Source organism: Hesperophylax consimilis, chromosome 21 (genome assembly GCF_061612785.1).
Source record: "Hesperophylax consimilis isolate HC1 chromosome 21, BYU_Hcon_1.0, whole genome shotgun sequence".
NCBI lineage: Eukaryota > Metazoa > Arthropoda > Insecta > Trichoptera > Limnephilidae > Hesperophylax > Hesperophylax consimilis.
Window position 1 is genome coordinate 14,857,618 of NC_142856.1, and position 25,400 is coordinate 14,883,017.

The 25,400-nt window shown below is 32.5% G+C and overlaps 1 protein-coding gene across 1 annotated transcript in view; it reads left to right on the plus strand.

Annotated features, from left to right (window-relative positions):
* The window catches only part of LOC149413648 (uncharacterized), a 98,562-nt gene that overhangs the window by 57,306 nt on the left and 15,856 nt on the right, over positions 1-25,400 (plus strand). Inside the window, exon 2 of the mRNA XM_089644510.1 lies at positions 12,577-12,787. Within this exon, the coding sequence (XP_089500636.1) occupies positions 12,676-12,787 (112 nt within the window). The 5' untranslated portion in view covers positions 12,577-12,675. The remainder of the gene's footprint in view (positions 1-12,576; positions 12,788-25,400) is intronic.

The following is a 25,400-nucleotide window of genomic DNA, read 5'->3' on the forward strand; positions in this document are numbered from 1 at the left end:
TCGACAAAATTAGTACGCAATAGCGAATCTAATTGTATAGCTCTATGCGCCTAGTTGCAGAGTGGAAGATACTCATTCAACTTTCGCCCTCAGAACTTGGGGCGACCGTTCTCGTTTACATTCATCTCATTCAAATCCATCAATGAAATGGCCCCACCATACATCTCTGAACTATGCATCCCGGAAAACACTGGTCTGAAGCAGTCAATTCTTAGATCAGCAACATCATCAGCAGTAGGCAGACTCATGGAACCTAAGCGAATGCCAAATACTAAGTTTGGTGATCGCACTTTCGGAGCATCTAGGCCGAAGTCTTAGAATATACTTCCTCGGGAACTAAGATCCATAACATGTCCAATAGAATTCATGTAAACTAAAAACTCATCTTTTTAAGCTGTCATACCCTTAAATTAAATATACCATTCCTGAGAGAAAGTCGAATTATATCCAATTTTATGTCCAAAATCCTGTATCTAAATTTCGCTAATAAACAATTAGTTAATGTTAATTAAGTCTTAATCTCAAGTGACCTACCAGGTAAGTATTGTAATAAATAATAATAATAATAATACTTGGATAACTTGTATAGCGCCGTTTTTGTGCAAAAACACCTCAAGGTAATATACATTATCTCCATATATAGTTAGTAATAACGTAGATCATTGTAGAAATGTATTATATATTTGTACATCGCCTTTGAGGTGATTTTGCACAAAAACGGCGCTATAAAAATCATCCAAATATTATTATTATTATTATGATTACCTTCCCAATCAAAGTTGGGACGTTCCGTACAGTTGGGAACCCCAATCCATACAGCAATAGTTATATTGGCTCCAGCAGTTGAAATTATTGTGTTGATGAATGAATTTCAGCAGCACAGTCAAATTTTTCTGAAAATATCAATAATTACATTTTTCTAAAGGAAAAATTCTACTTACTTACCCTATTGTTTGAGCTTGGGAAGGAAACGATATTCTGATTATATAATTTATTTTATTTTGTTTATTCATTTTCGGGAAATCGACAGTTTACACTTTATAGGTATTATATAGTAAAATTTTGGATTTCCTTCTTGTGACTTTAACTGAGACAGCATAATATGGAATAAGTTATATAAATTTGTGAGGAAGGAATATGAATTAAACAAATTATACAAAACAAAAGATTATATAAAATGAAAAATTTACAAAACCAATACATTTATAGTCATGGAGAGAGGATGTAGATATAAATCAAATCATAATAGAGATATAAACATTATTCACAAACCATCAGAGAAATATTATTTTATGGACCTCTTGTATTTGGTAAATTCGCAACTGAAAATATCAACCTTGGATAATACGCTATTATAATTATTGCATAGTCTGTTTAGGCAAGAATTCTGCTTAGAGTTCGTTTTGCTTTGATCAACCCTGAACAGGACACAAGAGCGTGTTGAACGCGCAGGTACATTTAATGGAATCTTGCTTAGCAACTCTAGGCATTGAATATTATTGTCATATAGACTTATATACATACTGGAATTTGCCAATTTTTGGTATATTTTGACGTAGTATAGGCCACCTTTGAATTTTTTCGTCAATGGTTTTCGAAATGTACGGCGTAGTTTGTATTTAATCGTTATGTGATATACCTGCCTACATGTTGAGTGTGGCAGTCAAATATTCGTTACCACCAGGTTACTAATAACTAATAACAGTTAGTTTCAGAGTTATTTGCTAGCGATTACGCAACACGGTTCTTGTTATTTAATCATTCAGTTAACATGCTGGCGCTTTCAATGGCTTCTCAAACTTAGAAGGAATAATTTAATTTATACACGTTTCATTAAAGTTTTAGAAAAATTCAATATACTTACACTTGTTATAATAATTCTAATCCACTTGTATCTTTTCGAACTGAAGTATAAAATTTTAATCTCACTAAGATGTAGTTATAGCAGAGGTGATTATACCAACTTTTCCTATGAAACTTTTGTTGCTATCTTAGGGTAGCGGCGTTTCGCGCCATTTGCGGTTGCATCGTTTCTTTCCCATAAGTTGAGGTTGACGGTTGAGGTTGTATACGTAGCATAAGGGGACGGAAACATGGGGTGCAGGGGGGAATTTCAAATTGACACGTCCATTACTATATAATAATATTTTACAAGTTAGACGACTTTCATTATATAATAAAAATATGTTTTAAGGCGATGCACTAGGTAGTAATGCAAAATCATGTGTTTTGGGTTTGAAAATTTGATCGCCTAGAAATGTTTCAGATGCTTTAATTAAATATTGCGAGTAGAATACATCCTGGCTTTTGAAATAATCGAGAATTTTTTAGGTAAGACTTTTTATAAGCCCAGAAAAAATAATGTATAAGGCCTATGAAAACTGCTTTAAATTTCAAATTTTCCCAAACCCATTTTCGGTTATGGTTTTATTGTATAATCTGGCAAATTAAAAGGCACTTTTTTGCCATGCTTTTTTCTTGCATAAATCAAAACAGCTGGATGGTGTTAAACGGGAATTTAATCCTTATCGCCATCTACGTAAGGTGTGTTATTGATAGCGGCTAGATTCAAATATTGCACGACGTAGTGCATCGCCTTAATGTTTATTTATGTAATTATGAGAGAGGTATCTAGCGGGATTAAGGAAACAGTGAAATCAACATGGTTTATTGACCCAATGGAATAACAATGTTCCATCCGACAAGCCAATAATATGCGATTATGATCTCTAAAGTATCATTCTTTAGAGCCCATTATTATAAAGCATAACATTGCCGTACCATTTTCTCCATGGGAGTTTGCCGAGACAACGAGCGTCAGAATTACGAGCGATGTATTATTAAAAAAAAAAAAAAAAAACAGAAAAATACCTTCACGTGAAAATTAACGCCATCCCTATTTTTTTCTTTCTTCCTTTGTAGTTTTCACAAAATTGTATAATGTATTTCATTGTTTAAGGCGAAGCTTAGTGCCAAATCACTATTTTGATTAATCTTTATAACGAATTGGTGTACATTATGAATATCAAAAATATGCTTTAGATAAATTGAAGGTTTTTCTATCGTTTCGCTTGAAGAGAATACTAATAAAAAATAAATTACCTACTCAATAAAAAATATAAATGTAAACTGCTAAAAAAAATATTTTTTCGATAGAAATGTATGAACGCATAAAGAAACATTTAAAATGTATTTGTTTTTGTATTTTTTTTAAAAGAAAAGCCCACTATGGCGCGTAATAAATAAACAAATAAATAAATATCGAAACCAAAATTTCCTCTGGAATCGTACACGGAGAAAACATACTGATATAAAATATTGGTAATTTATTTAAAAAAATCTTTAAAAAATTTGTTAAAATCGGGACTGCAAGCCCTTACTGAATGAATTGATACGTTTCATGTAATACTTTTAGTTAAAAAGGAATGTATTAAAGTCGGAACACGTGTTCATAAAAATCATTATATTTTCCCATTTTCTCATTATACATTAACATGAACATGTGTTCCGATATATTCGGAAAGTATTGAGTATTTTCAACAGGATTTTAATAAATCAGTAATACAAATTTAAACAGGAAAATTTATCACTACCTCAATGAAAATTTTTTTTTCCGAATTTTCTTCAGGGAGGTAGGTAGCTACCATAATATTGAAAAAATCGGAATAAGAATGTCCAAATAAACACGACGATATCAAATTTGATTTTTTTTTTACTAAACCATTAAAACGGCCGCCATCTTGAAACTGAAACGGAACGTATATACAAATTTACAGAACAGGTCTTCGCTACGCTTAGTCAACTAATTCTGAGCTACTTGACGGTGATGAAACAGTTGCCGGTTTATCATCAAGCTAATCCTATGATTAAAATTACTTGTCGAGTAATTACTCAACAGTTTACTCAGAGGTGATAATATGCCCTTTACTCTCATTTCAACACGAGTTAAACCAAAACCTCCTAGATCACGAGGCCCGGACACTGAATCAAATTAGCCTACTAACTTGTATGATTTTTTCAAAGCATTTTGAAGTTTGAGAAATAATAACATTCTACCGGCAATGCATTGAACCATAAAGTTTTTGATATTCTTCCCATCAACCTGCAGCTCTCAAAAAAGGTCTTGAAATAAATTGAATGCACTAAGCACCTAAAAAGATATCACACCTGTGCGCCTATACCTTATACGGTTTAATAAAATCATTTGCACGCCTTGATGGATGTCAGGGATAATAAGTCATCAATATTTATATCCATACAATTAAACCTTATTATTTATTGTTTGAATGCATTTATGTGGCAGTGTTAGATCCTTGCTGAAAGATCGTCATTTGGAATAGAAACGTTTGGTACCTAACAGTTTCACAGTATTTTAAACATCGCGTCGACCAGTTTATTAGTACAGTTTGTACATGTGATAATATCACAGTTAAAATATGTAAATGAGTATACAATGTTATTACATAACCGTTTCACCATGCCATCTATGATTAAAGTTTGACAACTTTAGCCAAGTTTTTCACCACTGCTTCCTACTTACGAACTCTTGAAAACGCACAACTTTTGAGTTTTTGTTGTTGTTATTAGGGTTTGCAATCCCGCAATCCGGTGAGATTTTAGCTATATTTAACTCGCGGTATTGCGGGATTTGCGGGGATTAAAAAACAACTGAATTTACATCAAAAACATGTTGATTTCATGTGTAAAAGCTAGAATGTCAGTACCTAAGAATTTTTACGATCTTATTTTTTTTATCAAAGTCATCTTAAAATACTTACTTTTCACAAAGACGAATAATCTCAAATGTCTGTGGAGAGTCCTGCCAGTGACGGTAAGGTTTCTATATTTTTTATTCAAAGTCTTTTAAAAATACTTAACATGTTACTTTTTCAATACGTGTTTAAAATATAACTAGTAACAAAGATGATTGATTTGTAAAGTCTTCTGATATAACTCTTCCATATCTTTTTTTATAATATTCTAGTATCAAAGATAATTGATAAAAAATACATTTAAAAATATGCAGTGTTAGCATTATTTCAATTTAATCCCCCCTTAATAAAAATCCTGCAAATGGCGGGATACCGCGGATTCACAAATTATATCCCGCAATCCCGCGGTGTTTAAAAAGTGCGGGATTTATTTTCGGGAACCCTAGTTTTTATGAAGTTACAAGGCACTAACTTTCGTGACCAACCGGTTTTGCGTTTTATTACCAATAATAATTAACAACGTTATTTAGGTACGTTATAAACCAGAGCATAATCCTTCTTAATGAAAACTTGCAAGGTTAAAAATACTTTTCTGAAAATGTGTATTTTGAGGTGATTTTTCACAAAAACGGCCCTATAAAAGTTATCGAATTACTGTAATAATAATTATTGTAACCATTTTTCTCAGCTAAAATTAAAAGCAAACGTGTACCGAAAAAGGTACAGTTTTCAATAGCCCGTGCAAAGAGCCCCTGGGCGTATAGCCTAGTGAAATTGATAGCTTTACAATATCTGATCGAAAGGCGAAACTACCGATGATTTTATACCTACTACCCGAGCACGGTCGCGCGTTGATAGTCAGACCGATATTGATGATTTTATACCTACTACTCGAGCACGGTCGCGCGTTGATAGTCAGACCGATATTGATAATTCAATAAATAATGAATCGATACCTGCTGGTAACACTGAAGGTATTTCTAATTCCGAAACGTTAATTGTCAAAAAGTACGTAAAAATATTAATAAATTTATAGTGTTGAATTGAAATACTAACCCAAATTTGCATTGACAGTTCGCATTTACTTTTTGTTACTGAAAAGTGAGTCAATTAGTTAATGAGGTCTTTATTCACTACTCGTTATGTAAAAATTCCAAACCAATGTAGCGTTATTGGCCCGAACGGATTTATTTCAATTCTTAGAGCTTCGTTAGTTCTACTCCGTCCATTAATGACATTATTAAAAAGATATTGACGGTAGTCAACCAAAGCTAATGTAATACGATGGAGGCCGCGCTTATATTTGTCTCGGCCGTCGGAACATTTCTAATCAATCGTTGACTGTGCTCACAAATATTGCTAACTGACCGTAGACAACGAAATTGGACAGATCTTTATCGATCCTCCATGCTATACCTCCAGGTGTGATTTATTTGTTAAACCACGCTTAATAAATTAATTATATTTTTTGAAACTCGCTATGGTTTGTTTTATTCTTGCTATATTTAAGGTTAACACTACTGTATCAACTATATTGTTCAACATTCCTACGAATAATGTCATTGTTAAAAGCTCGCAGAAGTTTGTTGTGCAACGGACCTTCACAAAGAAGATAGGTACTAAACAGTTCTGGCATTCCCACCTATTATTACGCAAGAATGCAGCTGTGATAACGCGGCCAGCTGTCGTTTGGAAGCGTTTTACGTGAATAAATTACAACCGGGCGACACAACATGCCGTCAAGTATTTCTCTAGTAGAGTTAAATCTTAAAAAATAGAAACAAGGGAGATATACTGTAGACTATCATTAGTATAAAAAGTGTCGACAACATACAGGGTTTTCTATAAGAGGTGTTATTTTGAATAGCCCGGTATTTCGGTAGATGTTACTTTTGAAGCTGCCATTTTTTGACATGTGACAAGTAGAAACTACGCCATTAATAAAAATGGACGCTTCAACAACGCATTCAAATTATTAAAATTCACTTGAGTGAATTAAATGCAAATCATCTTGAGTGATGAGGCCCATTTCCACCTCGGTGGCTTCGTCAACAAGCAAAATTGTCGCATCTGGGGCTCGGAAAACCCAAGAGTTATTCTTGAAAAACCTCTATATCCTCAACGTGTGACTGTTTGGTTTGGTTTATGGTCCGGCGGAGTCATTGGACCTTACTTTTTCGAAAATGAGGCTGATTAATGATTTTTTATGGCCGGAATTGGATGGTTTTGATCTGGACAACGTTTACTTTCAACAAGACGGCGCTACGTGCCACACAAGAAACGAAACCATTGATCTTTTACGATTTAATATCAAAATAACACCTCTTATCTATTTTAATTCACCCATACTACTTCAAGTGGCAAATACTTGTGCAGTTTGGTTTTACCTCGACGATACTTGATACGCTTCGATGCCATATCTCCAATTGTTTCTATTATCTATGAGTTAAATACTCTTGCGTGCAAGACATATATATTTGTCAGCCACCAACCACAAGCAGTAATTACTAAAGTTCTCGTACATTTTCTTTTTCTTCTGATATATAATTTCCTTTTGTCTGGAAGTTTAGTTTACAAAGTACAAACTTTTGTCCCTATGTTAATAACGGTTTACGAGAGTAAATCTAAAGGTACACAGGTATAGCGTACAGGTAAATCATTTTAAAGTAATTCTTGCTGGTGTGGTGTTGTACTGGATGGATAAAATAAAAAAACATTAGATGCTTTAATTAAATACCGCTACATACAAGATATCTTGGTCTTTGAAATAAAAGAGCTTTTTATTATTTTTTATAAGCCCAGAAAAAAATAAATTGTCAAACCTTAAAGTTAAAAATCATCTTCTTAGAAACTCCCTTTTGGTGATTGTTTTGTTGTACAATGTGATAAATTAAAAATTATTGTAAAACATTTAAATATTAGTGCATAAACTTTGCAAAATGAAATAAAACACACTATTTGAGGATGTTTTTTTTTGCATAAATCAAAACCGGGAAATTAAACCATATCGCCATCTACATAAGGAGTGTTATTGTTAGTGGCCTGATTCTAAATGCTACACAACGTGGTTTATTGCCTTAACCCTTCGTATGTCCACATTAATATATTATATATGTATTTTGAACTCATTATGGATTTCAAATTAAAGCATATAAAACATTTAAAATAATTTCAAACCTAAAACACGTGTTTTTGCCGTAGGACTTCGCCTTAACATAACTACTAATATCATGAGTATAAATTTAAACGTTATAATTCTAAAGGAACTCGAAATTTTTTTAAATTAATTTATTTTAATTTCAATAGTAAAATAATATTGATAAATGTCACTACGTACCTGGCATCTTTGGGCTACTGCGGGGTAAGAGAGGACTGCGAGAGGGTGCTCCAAAGATATTAGAATGGGGTGTTCCAAGCTAGATTTCTTTTTTGAAACTGTCGATACGGTTTGTACAAATAAATTCGAACACGACATCTTTAAAATGATTTGCCTGTACCCGCATTAAACTTGTATGGAAAAAGTTTTTTTGCCTTTCCATTCGGTTGATTATTGGATTTTGACGAAATTTTGTCGGGATTTGGGATATATCAGAATAATGTATTGAAGGATACAATGTAAACAGATACCATTTGAGTTTTTTTAGTTAGTCTAGCGTTGTCGATAAGCTTGAAAAGTATTGCAATCAGAGTTGAGCCGAAGACAATACTAACACAGATGTATTTTTTGCATACATCACGTTTCAAAATTTTTGTTCGATTTCAGGAAAGAAAATTTCTAATTAGGATAAGTTAATTAGGATAAGTTGTTTCACAAATATTGAACACTTCCTCAAATTTTAATTATGATTTTCAAGTTCTGTGAAGGTTCTATTCAAGTTCTGTTATCATATCATTTTTGGCCAGTTGTTTCACTAAACAGAACATGAATAGAGCCTTCACAGAACTATGAAATTATGAATTTTTCAAATTTAGTGGAACAACCCGTCCTTAATATATTAAAAGAACCCACTGTGAAACATCAACATATATTCAGGATGTTAAGAAACGTACTTGACTTACTGTTCGTGATTTCTGACATAATTTAACCAGTGATTTCTGACATAATTTGAAGTAAAAAATGTAAATGAAATTTTATCTCCGGATAATTTTTTAAAGTTTTTCTTTTAAATATTTTTCTTCAAAAACATCCTTTTGTTCTTCCACATGGTCACTTAGCCGTGTAAAAAAAACGTCAAAAATGTCACCAGAGAACAAAATGTTATGAACAGTTTTACTCCAAATAATGTCAGAAATCACTGGTTAAAGTAAATCAAACACTTGTCCATTTTTCTACAAAAAACAATAAGCAGGCAGCAACACAAAATAATGATTTTTATCAGTGACGCTTTTCAAGAACATCATAATAATGTATACAAATGCACCAATGAACGCAATCCTAAGTATGCTATGTTCGCAACAACTCATATAAATAAACGTAGATTACAATAAATGCCAACAAATTATAATATCTGTTGTGGGTCTCTCAGTCTGTGAGTGACTGTAACTCTGGTTCTTTGTTTTGAATTTTTGTCATTTTCAAAATTGGAACTGATTGTTTGAAGAATTCAGACAACGATGAAGTACCTACCCACAAAATAATATTTTTACAGAGAATTGTTTTGATTGCCATTTTAAAAATTGGAACTGAAATCTCAAGAATTTGGACTATCCCGTGATTTTTCACCAGTCTTCTCTAGTTTATAGCAAATTATTCAACATCATTGATATATCCTACATTCCACGATCACTTTACCAGTTATTTAGGTAATCATATTCTAAATCTAAAGTTCATCCAACCGCTCCCATATCCACTTTAACAGTATCCCAGTATATGTATATATCCGATACATTCCACAATTTCAAACGCGAACAGGAACCCTTCAATGTGATTATTTGGGAACCGGTTTCGCATGATTGCACACCATCCTGTCGGGATTGAATAAGTCGAGTGAATGAATACGGAAATTGAATGGGATTGGAACTGTGATGTGTTTACCCTGATGAAATATCTCGCCAACCGTTAATTCGTATTTCAACCGTTTTGGATATGAATCTACCTACTGGATATTATATTTTATGTTCTAGTTTATATTATAAATATTTTTATTAATAACATGTCGTAACATATTATTTATTTATTTTATGTATTAATTTTCGGGAAATCGACAGTTAACATTTATTTCAGTTTGTACATAAGTATTACAGAGCCAAAATAAAACCAATTATGGATTTCCTCCTTGTAACTTTACCTCTACTGAGACAGCATAATAAGGAATAAGTTAATTAAATTTGTAAGAAAGGAATATGAATTCAAAGATTATATAAAACGAAAAATTTACAAAACAAAACATTTATAGCCATGGAGAGAGGTTGTAGATATAAATCAAATCATAATAGAAATATAAACAACAGACATAAAATTATTCACAAACCATTAGAGAGATATTATTTTATGTACTTCTTGTATTTGGTAAGTTCGCAACTGAAAATATCCACCTTGGATAATACCCTATTGTATTAATAATTTTATGAGAAGTTTCCATAACGTGTCCAAAACAGTATTTATTAATCTTTTCCAACTCCGCTGCACGCTTGATACGAAAATAAATTATAATCGTATATAACAACACTTGGTTTCGACTTACTACAAAAAAATAACCATTTATGTGGTGGGAGATGGTAAAAGATGTATTAAAGTTCCATGTTTTCTCAATTAAAGTAAAGTTCTCAGGTTAGGAAATACACATAAATTATAAAAATAACCCAAACTAAACCCGAAAAACACATTAAGTGCGACAATCACGTTCGACTTAAACTCCCGACTTAAATACTTATAAACATTAGATAGAGAACTTCAAATCAAGTGGTGTTTTTTTAAAGAGCTAAATAACTAACTAACCATCACGCCGTTTTTCCGCAGGTTTAATATATTCTTAAATTATTCTGTCTCTTGACATGGCCCGACTCAAGTAACTGATTCACTTGATCGTGCCATGTCTTCCTCGGGCGTCTCCGACTTGTGCTACCATTTCACATATGCGTCATATATTTTCCTTACACTCCTTTCTTCGCTTATTTGCTCTTCATGCATAATCCATCTAAGCGTCCTTTTCTTAATCTTTCCCATTACGCTTACATCAGCCTTGCATTCTTTGCGGATCTCTACGTTTCTCACAAAATCATACATGGTTTTACAACACACACGCCTCAGGGGTTTCATTTGGAATTCGAAAAATTTGCCCAGTATTTTTATTTTATTTCATAAATCGAACCGAAAATTTCCTCTGATATCATAAGATTTAAAAGTGCGTATTTAAATACTTACCTACTCTAACAATTGTTTTTTTTTAAATTTTAAATCCACTCGAGCGATTGATCGTAAATACATTTACCATATGATAATTAATATCATTCCTCAATATATCAATATGGAAACATGTGAACTGCTTACTGAGGTTTAAAATCAATGAATCCACTTGATTTCGCCATCTATCCCATATTTAAGGTTCTATAAATTTGGCACATTATAACGAGCGATCGCTCAAAACCTTTTTGCAAATTTGCCAGAATATGCCAAAAATCGCTCGAGTGTATATACTTATGTGTTGAAAATTTCGACCATTGATCTTCCAATCGTCTGTCCTAGCTTACGGACATAGATCGGCATTTGAAACATATCATGGTATACTGGGCTTATCCTACCGATATCTAAGTGCGAGATGTTCCAAATCATTAGTGTCATTGATTCCGGTATGGCCGGGAGATATGTTAAATGTGCCCAGCGTTTGTACATGGTTGATATTTGTCACTTGAGAACAGGTTGTGTTTACAACTAGTTCTTGGTCGACAGTTCGACTGTGGGAAGATTGTCGGCATCTGTGTTTAGTTCTAGAAATCGACAAGTGTGTCTATAAATCTCAAATTTTCATCTACTTTTATTTTTAAATACCATACACCCATGATCCACAAAGATGAATCCCGTGTTTTAGTTAATATTTCATCAGGCTCTGATCCGTAACAACTCCGTGGAACTAACCTAGTTACGGGCATTTAAGTCCAAATTGCTCTTCACTCCACATCCATGTTGCTACATTTCAATATATATACTTTCTTGTTCTACTTAAGTACTATCGTCAATTAACCGCCTTTCAAATCCCTAATTTTAACTTAATCGTTTTGCATACTGTGTTACCGTGTTACTCAACGTCTACAAATCATAATCTTCCATCTAACTGTATTTTTTCTATGTTCCTTGCTATCTGCAATTTAACTGCCTTGCGAATACCTTAATTAAGTTCAGATGACTTTATACTCATCCCTCAAGTTGGCCTTTTCACTACAAACCTAATTTCTTGATGTAAACTGTATCCTTCCTGTCCCAGTTGTGAATCCTCATGCAACTTTTCGGCTCCAATCAATAGCCTTGCTAACACCTAAATTAAGTCTAGATGTCTTTGCGCTAACCCATTCCAGTTGGCCCAATCTACAAGTTTAGAGCCTCAATCAACTTTAATATGTAATCTCCTTCTTCCTTTATAGTGTTTTATGTTTGGGGTACAATTTAGCCTAAAGACTAAAGAATAAAGACAGAAGAACAACACCCCAAAATAAATCACTATTTTCACTTTTGGCCGTGAAAATTTTAAATCATATCTCCTTCTTCCTTGTTCCAGTTGACACTCTTCTCTTATATGCTCTGCTCATCTCACTAATCAAACCTAAATTACTACGACAAGATGATAGCTTTAAACATACTCTACCAGTTGGCCCACATATCTCAACAAATTTAAAATGCTCGTTCTAAACTATTTATTCCTTGATCCAGGTGCCACTCTTCTGGTCAGCTTCTCTCGGAAATCTCCGACTGCGTTCAGCTCCTCGACCAGTCCAGTGATGGCAGGAGGCTGACGGACGCTATGCGGCCATGGCTAACGGGAAGGCGGTGTACTCGCTGTGCGTGGCTTGCCTCGGCTTCGTCTGCTTTGCCATCGGTGCCACTGCCATCGGGCTGCCCATGTGGGGGTATTTCTACAATCGTAAGTGCTATTACATATTACACTACATTATATTATATCAATCATGTTTTTTTAAACCCTCCAGACCTGTTATATTTAGAGTTAGGTATTGAATGTTTCAATAAGGAAAATAAGAAATATTCTTCTTCTACTTACTATCTTTGGAGAGTTGATTTTTCGCTACTAGGGAAAGTTATGATTCTTCATCCGACCAATGGCATCCAACGTTTCAACGTGCAGCAAAGCTGTACTCCGGGGAACTGGTACAGAATACACTCTTTTAAGACGTGCTCTGTGATTTTAACTTGTCCCCCATTCACACAGCGCACAGTCCTTTTAAGTTCATATTTGTGCATCTTGCATTCATTGCGGCTGTAATAAGTAGTAATAGTAATTAGAATAATATTTGGATGATTTGTATAGCTCCGTTTTTGTGCAAAATCACCTCAAGGGCGCTAATAGTCCACATTAATTTAGAACCTGATCAGGGTCTAAAGATAGGGTACTTCTACATGCATAAAAGTTAAAGTTCATAATTTTTTTAAGTGTTCTCACAGTGATGCACCACTCTAATTTTTGAGTTACATACAGGATGCGGCAAAACAGACAGTGCAGTTTTGAAGAGCTAATAAAAAACGGCGCAACTTACATAAATGAGATCTATTTAATTTTATTGGGTACATCATGCCGTTTTATGCATCAAGTTCTGAAGATGACATCAGAAAGATGATGCCCCTTACCAGCGATACATTGATGAAGGTGATTTCTCAAGTTTTTGGCCGCATATTGGCACATCTCGATGGGTATAGCGGCGATTTACACCCAAATTCGATCTTTGAGTTCTACCAAGGTGTGAGGCCGACGATTGAAAATATTTTTCTACAGAAAGAAGTCGCAAATTGCAGTCGGAAGGCACGCTGGGTGGCGACGAATAAACGGCCATTTTCAAGAAACGTGCGTTGTCCGATTATTGTCCGGGCAAAACAATGGTGATGACTGAAAACGACACGACCCTCCCGATACAATAAAGCCTGACCCCCACCACATGGGATGTACCGCACTGTCTGTTTTGCTGCACCCTGTTTTATAAGAGATCCTTTGTATCAAATTACTGGGCCAAGTAAACAGCGGACGGAAACTCAGATTTCGTTAAAAGTTCTCTCGCTGGGACAATTTTAGAGCGTGATAGAAATACTATATCCGTCCCACTTTAAGCCGCATATCATGCGCAACTTGCGATGTTTACAGTACGGTTCAGATGTTGAATTCTCGGTTCCCGTTTTTTTTTCGATTAAGTTATTATTTGCAACTTGGACATCGAAGTCCGTAAACATAAATAGATGTTGTTATAAAATAGGTACAAAATAAGTAGGTAAATGAATAAACATTTTTATTCAGTTTTTCTTTTTTTATTTGTATTTTACACAGATCTTGAGTCATACATAAAATCAGTGTGATTGTGAGAAACCTCTCATTTTTACATATTTATTTGTTTATATTATAGGTTTTGTCAGGATATTTTATTTCTAATACTTAAATACAACTACAAGTTTTACTTGAAAAATTTGAAAAAGTTGAAAAATTAGAGAAGTCAAAAATTTTAATCTCGTGATTAGAAATCTTCTCTCAAAAATTTAAACAAACAAATACAAATTTCACATATATAATTGTTTCTTTACATTGTATCTTTTTACGTTAGAATTTTAAACCTCACTAGAACAAGCTTGTGTTGGGGTTAGTTACCAAAATTGGTGTGATTAAATAATAACATGGAACAATACGTCTTAAACCTATCGGAAAACAGTAAACAAATTGAATACGACACATTACAAACTCATTTACAATTTCCTTTCTGATACAATATCTTTCCGAAAACGGAGAATAATTGTTAAGATAAGATATTATGGATTATTTCAATATTATGAAATCAACTCTTTTGTAGTACCTAATACAAAGAAAAAGATTTGGGACACATATTTTGCGAGGTGGCGGGACATTTTACGTTTTTGCGTGGAAATTTGTAGTAATCTTTTAGGAGGTACTCAACACTAGACTGAATAGTAAATTCATTAGAATAATAATCATATTATTGAAATTTTTTTAGGGAATAATTAAAGTAAAATATGTGTGTAAAAAAATCTATTTAATATCAATTTGTAAGTGAGTAAATAAATAATCAAACTGTGGAATTTTCGTCACAAAACGCGTTTTATGATTTTATTAATAATAATTTATTTGAAGTAAAATTAAAATTCTGAAAAGTGTTACATATAGATAATTTGTTATTTTATAATATTGTACAATGTATATGACATCAAATATGTGTTGTTTAATAAACAATTACGATTAAAAATTTAAAAAAAAGCTCAAGGATCAATGGTATAATTTTATTAAAATTTATTTATTTTTCGAAGTATAAAAAACGACTTTACCACATAAAATTACAATCTTGCGAAATCAATTTGTATTTTTTGTAGAAAAAGTCGATAGGTCTAGAATTCGATTTAAAATGACCAATTTTCGGATGTATCTGGTTGTATTTCTCACGCTCTAATTTAGGAATTTCAACCTTAATACTTGGTTGATCCAGGATTAAACAGTTTACCAAATTTGATAAATCCACAGCATTATCTTTAATATCTAGTTACCTTAAATAATATCAATATTCAACTTGAAAACGATATAAAGGTTTCTTTGATTTTCGTTAGCAAAATGTCTTTTAATTATATTATCCAAAAAATATTCTATTATGCAGTAAGTTGGTTTCCTGTCTTCAGAATTCCATCTGGTATTTTTTTTATTTGTGATCTATTCGTATTCAACATCACAACTGGCAAATACGGTATACATTGTTGTGAACAGATCTTTCAAATTCTGTTTTTCGGAATAACCAGTTGTTTAAATATGCTTCGAATTCTATAGTTATCTTATACGAAACAAACTGGCCAATTGTGTAGTGGTAGCATAATGATGGATTTTATATCTGCTTGCAAGTTTTTTTACAATGATGTTTATGACATTATGAAGACACCATGTGCCGAAACCAGTTCCCTTGATGTACTATACATATTTAAAGAAAGCTTAAAAAAATGTGTCTTAAGTCAACGTCCCTAAACTAACTGTGAAAAGGTCAACTCACAATTCCCAGACAAAAATTGCTTTGACAACCTTAAAAACTTCATGAAAAAAATATGTTGGAAAGAAACATTTGGATGCCATTTATTTTATATATATACATATACTTGTTTATACACTAACCCAAATAGGAGTTTTACACGCGTCATATATTCTGTTGACCTATTTTGAGAATTCGTAAAGGGCATCCTCAGTGACTGGCAACCTTTATAATACGATTCAATGTATATTTGGGTGTGGAAAAACAAAAAGATGAGACCTTGATTTTTTTTTTTAAATCGCACTTTATGGTATTTAATTAAATTTAACTTGTTTTTGCTTTTGCTCCGCTACTCGCAACCTTTTTTACAGATATATTAGGCAGATCTAACTGTAAAAACACGTTCATAACAACTCAAATTCAAACTCATAACAACTCAAACTCGCATTAGTAATATGGCACAGCGGATTAAATTAATAATTGAACATTCCGGTGAAATTGTCCATTTCCTCTCTGCTTTCCATTGCATTTCATTTCCTTTGGTATAATGTCGCAACGCACACGCCGCAGATTTACCTGACTGTATGAGAGTTTGAACGCATCACTTAACGCATGTCTGATGTGTATTTTGTAGGTAATTTAATGTCAATTATGCAGACGCCTTAATTTAGGGACATTTATATTGATTTTTAATTTCTTTTTAATTAAAGCATGTCCTGCATGTGTTTCGAAGGAATATACAGGGTGTATCGGCACGTACCCGACAAACTTTAACCAGCTATTCCTTAGCATATTTGGAGTAAAAGATGTTATGGCACTTTGCTGTCCGGTAACATTTTTTTTTAATAAAAAAATTATCATTCATATTTTCACCACATGTCACCAATGTTTTATCCTTTGTCATAGTTTGAAAACCCATCTGGCAATATTTTGTTCGAGTTTCGTTGAATAATGTATGTACGTACCTACGTTGGCGCTCTTTTACAATCACAACGAAATGGCACGGCACCATTCGTCTCATTTTTCACTATTACTATTAAGTGTGTACGAAAGAGCGAGGACACTTTTTGACACACTTGCTAATAACAGCTGTTGTACACGAGAAACAATGCAAATGACAGTGACGGAGTGTGGATTTTTTATTTATTTTTTGTTTTTAATCGAAAAAAAATGTTACCGGACAGCTAAGCGCTCATAACATTTTTTACTCCAAATGTGCTGAGGAATAGCTGGTTAAAGTTTGTCGGGTACTTGCCGATACACCCTGTATAAATAAAAAAATAAGTTAGAGGTGTTTTCCCGGTGAGACAGAGATCCTGGGTTTGATTCCCAGTTGAGACTGTTACCTTTTTGGGTCTTATTCGGTTTTATATTTCTTTTAGTATTATCTTCTTCCATGATACGTTACATTAATGGGTATATCCTTAAAAAGTTATTTTAATTAAATTAAAAGTTTAAGAATCTACTAATTTATTTATATTTTTTACGTTACGTTTAGTTATTTATTAACCGTAATGCTGCAATATAGTTGCAATGAATCGCGGGGTTTTACCTTGAAGTTTGCACGCACGTTGCACATTGCACAACGCTGCAATGTGCACTACAGATACTAGGTGCTAGGTGGTATGGTGATATGGTGCTACAGTGCTATTATAGTGCTATATAGTTCTACAGTAATTATCGCTGCCATTTAGTGCTAATGCACTTAAAGCATTTAATGTCGTCCGCTATTCATGGCGCACTGAATGCAAAGATGCATTCACGCTCCACCTATTACTCTCATTCCATCATATGTTTATTACCGATTATTTAGTTGGTTGAGCGATCCAAAGCGTCGGGTTCTACCTCAGGCGTTAGGGGCTAAATCCAAAAGCTAACTACACGGAGAAAAATGAGCATTGCTAATTTATTAAGAATTATTGGTAATGCGATTAAAAACGGGATTGCAGGCCATAAACTTTTAGTAAATTTCTAATAAATCGGAATACGTGTTCATGCACTTGCATTTGCCTTGATAATATATAATGAGTAAATGTGAAAATATTCGGATTTATTTGAACACGTGTTCCTAAATCGAGATAATATATTCGCATTTTACTAAAAGTTGTTAATGACGAATGGATTATCAGGAAACCTATTTATTCGTTAATTGGCTGAAATTCCGTTTTAACCGGATTACCAATAATTTTAAGATATTCTTAATCTCTATTCTTGCGGAATTGTCGTTTTTTGTTTATTATGATGGCAGTAGGAGAAATTCAAATATTGTCTGTCTGAAAAATTGGTAGTCTGGTAAAATATGCATTAAAAAAAGACATTTTTATAATTGTGTGCTATGACTCTTAATTTTTTTTGTAATCAAATCTAAAATACTCGTATGACTACTTAAATCACATCGCATCTAAATAAAATGGGTTAGTAACGGCAGTTGTTCACGAATATAACAAAATTATTATAACTTTCGGGCAAAACTTTAAATCCATCGTCAGGAACAAAAAAAAACCGCCCAGAAATGTATTTTATGTGTTACATCTTGGACCACTACCAACTACTAAGTACCAGTGGCGGCTCGTGATTTCTGGATGTACTAGAGTGCTAATATTATTAAAAATGGCATTTCTGATGTTGTTGTAGCTGAAAATGACTTTCAGGAAAGGTTTTTCTGTAAATTTCAGTTTAGCCGTGAATTTCCTGAAAATCTTCATACTAAAAATTAATTTTTCGAAAAAAAAATTAAATAAACGTTTTCAGCTACAACAACATCAAATAACGCCATTTTTGTAATAATAGCACTCTAGTAACCCAAAATTCACGAGCCGCCACTGCTAAGTAGGTACCCCGAGTTTTTAAAGGTTATCAATTTAACCGCTTTTATTTTAAAAGACTTAGCGTTAGGGATAATATTTAATCATCCTTTAAAAAAACTTACCACTATACTTCTATTTTTATAAAGAATTTGGTTTGAATGAGGATTGAACCTTCCTCCCCAGGGACTGAAATCAATCGTGCTAACAACTGAGCCAAATCCCAAAACGGTAGGACCGACATTTATTTAGTGTGTTAACTGCGGTAATATCATCTTTCAGGAAAATGCGTACTTGTCCGCGTGTGTATGCGTGATTGCCACCAATGCTTGATAGAATGCATTGTCATCTACGACGAGTCTATCTGCCGATTTTCAGCTCGATCGGAAGTAGGAAAGTGGGCTAATTTCCATTTCCAAGATACCATTACATTCACGAAAACAAAATCAAAATTCAAAATGATCTTTTTATAAAGGGACATTCCTTCGCCCCTGTCCTACAGGAGGTTGGCTACCATGATATTAATAATATTTTGATGTTTTTATAGCGCCGTTATTTTGCAAAATCACTTCAACGGCGCTGTACAAATATATGATACATTTCTACAATTATCTATCTTATTACATACTAGACTAGTCAACCTATTATCAATTTATGACAGATTTCATCCACCGGTTCGTCAATTACCAATACAAAGCCACGTGTACAATGCATTTGTTTGATGAACGTGATGTTAGAATGTATAATTATTATTTATTTACATTTTATACAGGAAGATACTGTATTACAGTACCTACTGTATCACAGTACTTATAGAGTACCACACTTACCTGGTAGGTCACTTGAGATTCAGGACAATCTTCATCCTTAATTTATGGAATCTACTTATTTTGGCTGATCTTGCATTGCTTGTTTTTAATAAGAAAAAATATACGTATATAAACAAATTCTTTGAAAAAAAGCGTTACATCACTTAAATGTTTTGTATGAGTAATTTTACATTTAAATTTTCGCGTGATTTCATTGAAAAGGTAGATTTACGATGTGATTATCATATGACAGTTGGCAGTGTGCCTTGGTAACATGCCTTGGTAACGAATTGTACATAATTAACAAAGAAAATACACAGTTCCTATTATTTTTACGTTACATTAATATAATGCTTAAAGAAATGTGATAAAGAAAACAATTTTTATACTCAGTGATTCAAATGTTTGGAAGAATAATAAGGCATTGCGGTAAGGAATTCAGAAAGGCAAAAAAAATTTAAAATTAAAATTTATTTATTAATAATTTTTTGTTACATACATATAAATATATAAAATTTATATTAAGTAAAAAAGAAAGAACTTTATTTTTTTAAGGGGCCGCCTTTTTGTTATTATAGAATGGAATATAAATGGATTTTCACAGTTTAGAGTTAGAAGGTTTTGGTTGAGCCATTCTTTGACAATGGATGTGCACTTATTTGCATTTTCAGAGACTTCTTTCCAAGATTATCCATGGATTGTGATTGCAGTATCATCAGCATACGTGAATAGTTTTCCCGGGATACTAATATTACATAAGTCATTGATATAAAATAGGATCAATAACGGACCGATAACTGTTCCTTGTGGAACCCCATGTCTCACAGATTCTGGGTTACTAATATTATACCAATTTTTGTACAAAAAAATTGGTATGCAGTAACTTTCCTTTAACCCCTACTGAAATTATTACTCTCTTTATATGCACTGCAGTTTGCAGTGTATAGAACTACGTTTTAGAAGTTTTTAATGCATTCAATTACTGTTCAAGAAAATTACAAAGTGAAAAATTTAATTCGAAAGAAGCGTTTCTATTATTTCATATCTAATTTTCAATACTAAATTTGGTTTTGAGATATATACAAAATTTTGCCTGTAGTGTTAATATTATATGAAACCAGCGCATACCCGTGAAAAATTACATAATTCAGATAGATTTTTTGCATAACGTGATTGATTACAATAAAATTATAATACATTAAGATTGATATTCCGATTGATTTATGAAAAAACGTGATTAATTATATAAAAAAATTAGATTGATTTACGAAATAACGTGATTAATTATTATTTCATAAGCAATAATTATTCGCCTGAAACACTCATCCACATCGAAAAATCTCCTAAATAGATAAAAGATACATGACGATTCATAAAATTATGATGATTATAGTAAAAATATTATACATATTTCATATTGATCTATTGCATAACCTAAATAATTTAATATAAATTGAGATATATTGATTTATTACATAACGTGATTAGTTAAATAAAAAATTCAGATAGAATGATTTACTACATAACGTGATTAATAATATTCAGAGTTCAGACAGATTGATTTATTACATAAAGTGATTAATTTTATTAAAATTCAGATTGATTGATTTATTCACATAATGACGATTATAATATGATTCAGATTGATTTATTACATACTGACGATTATAATACATAATTCAGATTGATTTAACACATAATGACGATTATAATACACAATTCAGATTGATTTATTACTTAATGACGATTATAATATATTGATTATAATATATTATATATATATATATATATATATATATATATATATATATATATATAGATATATATATATATATATATATATATATATATATTCAGATTGATTTATTACATAAATATTGATTACATTTTGTTGTGAAAAAATATGAAAATCACAATTAAATTAAATAGAGAATGCGAGACATAAAAATATACAGCGTGTTAAGGAACGTACCCGACTTACTGTGATTCTTGATATTATTGATATTATTTCGATATTATTTCGAGTAAAAATGTAGATGAAATGTTGGTCTTCTAATTTCTATGAATGCACCGGTAAATTGGGGTGTATTGCAGATGTATTGATATAAATAGAAAAATGTTTAAAAAAATCAAATTATACACTCTCTTTCTTCCCCACAATATTTGCCCTGAAACGTTAGGAGGAAACGCGACACGACATAAAAACATTAACATTTTTAGAGGGATAAACATTTTCCTCGTCGTTTTCCCAATTAACTACGAAGTAACTCATTCTTCATTATTATCTCAGCGTTTCCATTGTATTAATACGTCTTTAATCTTTTGTCTTTAGTTATTTCGATGGGGTAATAAACGTCCAATGGTCCCATAAAATCCCCGACTCGAATACAAAATCAATTAAGTTCCGTCGGTGATATCAGTGAGAGAGAGAAAGAGAATTAATTCTCGGGAAATCCAATAATCACGTGAAAAGTAATCTGTTTGAGGAGGCAGAGACACTTTATTAAAATCTGGCTTTATTAATACTGGAGGGTGTCTTTTTAGTTGTTGGGTATAGAGTTGCATGACAAAACAGGACATTGAAGTAAAAAAAAAACCTAACACAGCGAAACCTAACCTTACCTAATCCAACTTCATAGAACCTGATTTAATTTAAATTGTTTTTTGTGAAACTTTACAATAGTCCAAATTGCTCCCAACAGTCTGAACTATCCAGTGACACTATGGCATCTCGAATTGTGAAGCCAAATGTACAGGGTTTTCCAATAAGAGGTGTTATTTTGAATAGCCCGCTATTTCGGCAGATGTTACTTTTGAAGCTGTCATTTTTTAACATTTGACTAGTAAAAACTACGTAATTAATAAAAATGGAACGATACACTCTTCAACAACGCATTGAAATTATTAAAATTCACTTGAGTGAATCAAATGCAAATCATCTTGAGTGATGATGCCCATTTCCACCTCGGTGGCTTCGTCAACAAGTAAAATTGTCGCATCTGGGGCTCGGAAAACCTAGATTGAAAATTGTTGAAAAGCCTCTCTATCCTCAACGTGTGACTGTTTTTGGGGTTTATAGTCCGGCGGAGTCATTGGACCTTACTTTTTCGAAAATTAGGATGGAGCAACAGTTACGGTGAATGGATTGCGCTATCGAGAGATGATTAATGATTTTTTCTGGCCGGAATTGGATAGTATTGATCTAGACAATGTTTACTTTCAACAAGACGGCGCTACGTGCCACACAAGCTACGAAACCATTGATCTTTTACGATTGAATATCAAAATAACACCTCTTATTGGAAAACCCTGTAGCAGGGAGGGGAAGGAGATGGGTAAGAGGAAGGCGGGGAAGTACCTGGCTATTCAGATCAAACAAAAGCCATTTCAAGCTACGTTTCAATTCTGAATGGTTGTCTTGCACCAAGGTGATACTGAAAGTAAATTCCACTCTGAAACGTGCCGCAAATATAATATTTATTATTATAAATGAGCCAATTGTGATTTGAACCCGCGACCTCCGGCATGCAAGTCGAGAGCTTTACCCGTCGACCACGGACTCCATGAGACCTATTATCATATTTTGGTTTGTCTCTGTTTTATTTTAACCAATTACTGATTTCAAGATCAGTTTCAGGATTATAATTTTTGTAATTGTCAATTATAGTTTTTTTTTAAATATATACATTTGAATTTCGATTTGTTTTCTTGGATGAATGCATGAATGAAGTGTAAACTTGGAAGTGTAAATTAACCTTATTCTCGACGTACGATTGAGCTGAAACTTGGCTGATAGACTGTTTGTTGATGACCATGAATTTCATCCTCCTTTAGTGGCACTCACGCACACATGCATTTTTCTGAAATTGGATTAGTTTGCAACAAAATATTGCAGTTAATATAATGCATACATCACGGTATCATCCTATCAGGATTTTGACTTAAGTGATAGTGTACTTCACATATTTTAGTCGGTCCCTGGGTAGGAAGGTACAATTCTCAGTAAAAACAAATTACACATGTATATTTTTAAATACACCTATTAATAAAAATATATATATTATTGTAAAATTTTTTTTTTTTTGTGACTTGAGTAAAGATTTGATCCATAGAAGAAAACCACTTTTTTCTTATCATTTTAAAGCATGTATGAAAACAGCTCATCACGGAGTGGATACTAATTGTACGTTGCTTTACATTCTTGTCGAGACTTTATTCTAACGAAATTCTCTGCTCACGATGAAGGTTCCAGAGTTCAAAGGCGTCTATTTTGACTTTTCGTCAAGGTCTTTTTTTAAATCCACACGTTTTGGTTTAATTTTCCGCTTGAGAGGTCTGCGCGCATTTAGCAAGCGGAATAGATATTGCATAATAATTATTTTACGTAAATAAATCCACACTATTTCTTTTATCATGTGGAAAGAAATAATATATTATAACAAGGATGGAACTCTGCCAACTGTCGCGAGAGAAAAGTAATACCGAGGTGAACAGAAATGAACACTTGAAAAAATAATACATACTAACGGTATGATATACATTTTTTTAGGCTTAATATCAAAATCTGATAAGTTGATAAAACATGATTTTTAGACAGTATCCAATTATCTCTTCAATGTTACAATTGATAAATTGTTATTTCTTTTTTTTAAATGTCGCTTTGACAATCATTGTTTAGCTTACTTAAGTCATTAGTCATTATAATTCTTAATTATATGACAGCAGCGATTCTCAAAGTGTGCGACACTTGTAAATAAATTTACATTAGGCAACTTAGATGGGCGACAAGACGTAACTAAAATAACTTGGCGTATTGTCTGATTCATTGACAGTGTAACCAAAGCTCCATGGCTCGTGATGGAAATTAAGCAGCTCATCACTTTTTTCTCCGTTCATATTATACACACCCTAATGGGCTTTTTCTTGATATATATATTTTACATGTTTTATTGAATGATACAGTTACAACAAGAGTTTTTTTAATGTTTAGATATGGTGATGATCTGACTTGTAAGTCACACAGACAATCACGGAATAATTAATTCCCTGTGAAAAAATGGGTTGATTATTAAATTCACTCTGCAGGAAAAGTAACAAATTATAATCCAGCAACCAAATACATAAAAACAGAAGACTCACCGAAAATATCACTCGCATTGAGTTTAGCTGCGATTCCTTAATCTTCAAATTCGGCAGCGGACGGTAATCGGCACAATAATATTTGCATTCGCACCATGAAATTATAATCTGTCACGACCAGCTCTCAAGAGAGTAGAATTTAGAATAATATTGAATTAGCACATTGTAATTCCAAAAGTAATGCCACATTATTGTGACAAAAATATTTTAATCCTTTAGTCTTAAATCCACCAAACAGGAATAGTGGTGCCCTCTTTTATCAAATAATGTAATTCGGATGAATCCAGCTGATTAATACAAAGATGACTGTAATTCATTATTACTTACCTGCAGAACAAAATCTATACAAAACTGACCAGAGATGTCTATTCTGTAAACTATTTTTATTTTTAATTTAAAATTTTAAAATGTTATTTCAAACTAATTTTAAGTCTACTGCTTCTCCAAGATAACAACAAAAAACAATGAAAAACGAACATAATACATAGTAAATATAATGTTGCACTTTTTTATGTTTTTATTTATTTATAAATAAAATTACATTTTTATATCTAGTATAAACCTTTTAACAACATATTTCTAAGGCATTTAGGACACTTTTCTATATATCTAAAACATATTCTTTATAGTATTTAGGCATAACCCACGAAAAGCAGCTTGGCTTTTAGCTTCTTTAATATCTGCCGGTATTCATTAAAAATCTTAAATCCTTTAAAATAGAGATTATTTTGGGTTCCCGACAAATTTGTTTTTGGAAGTCTAAAATC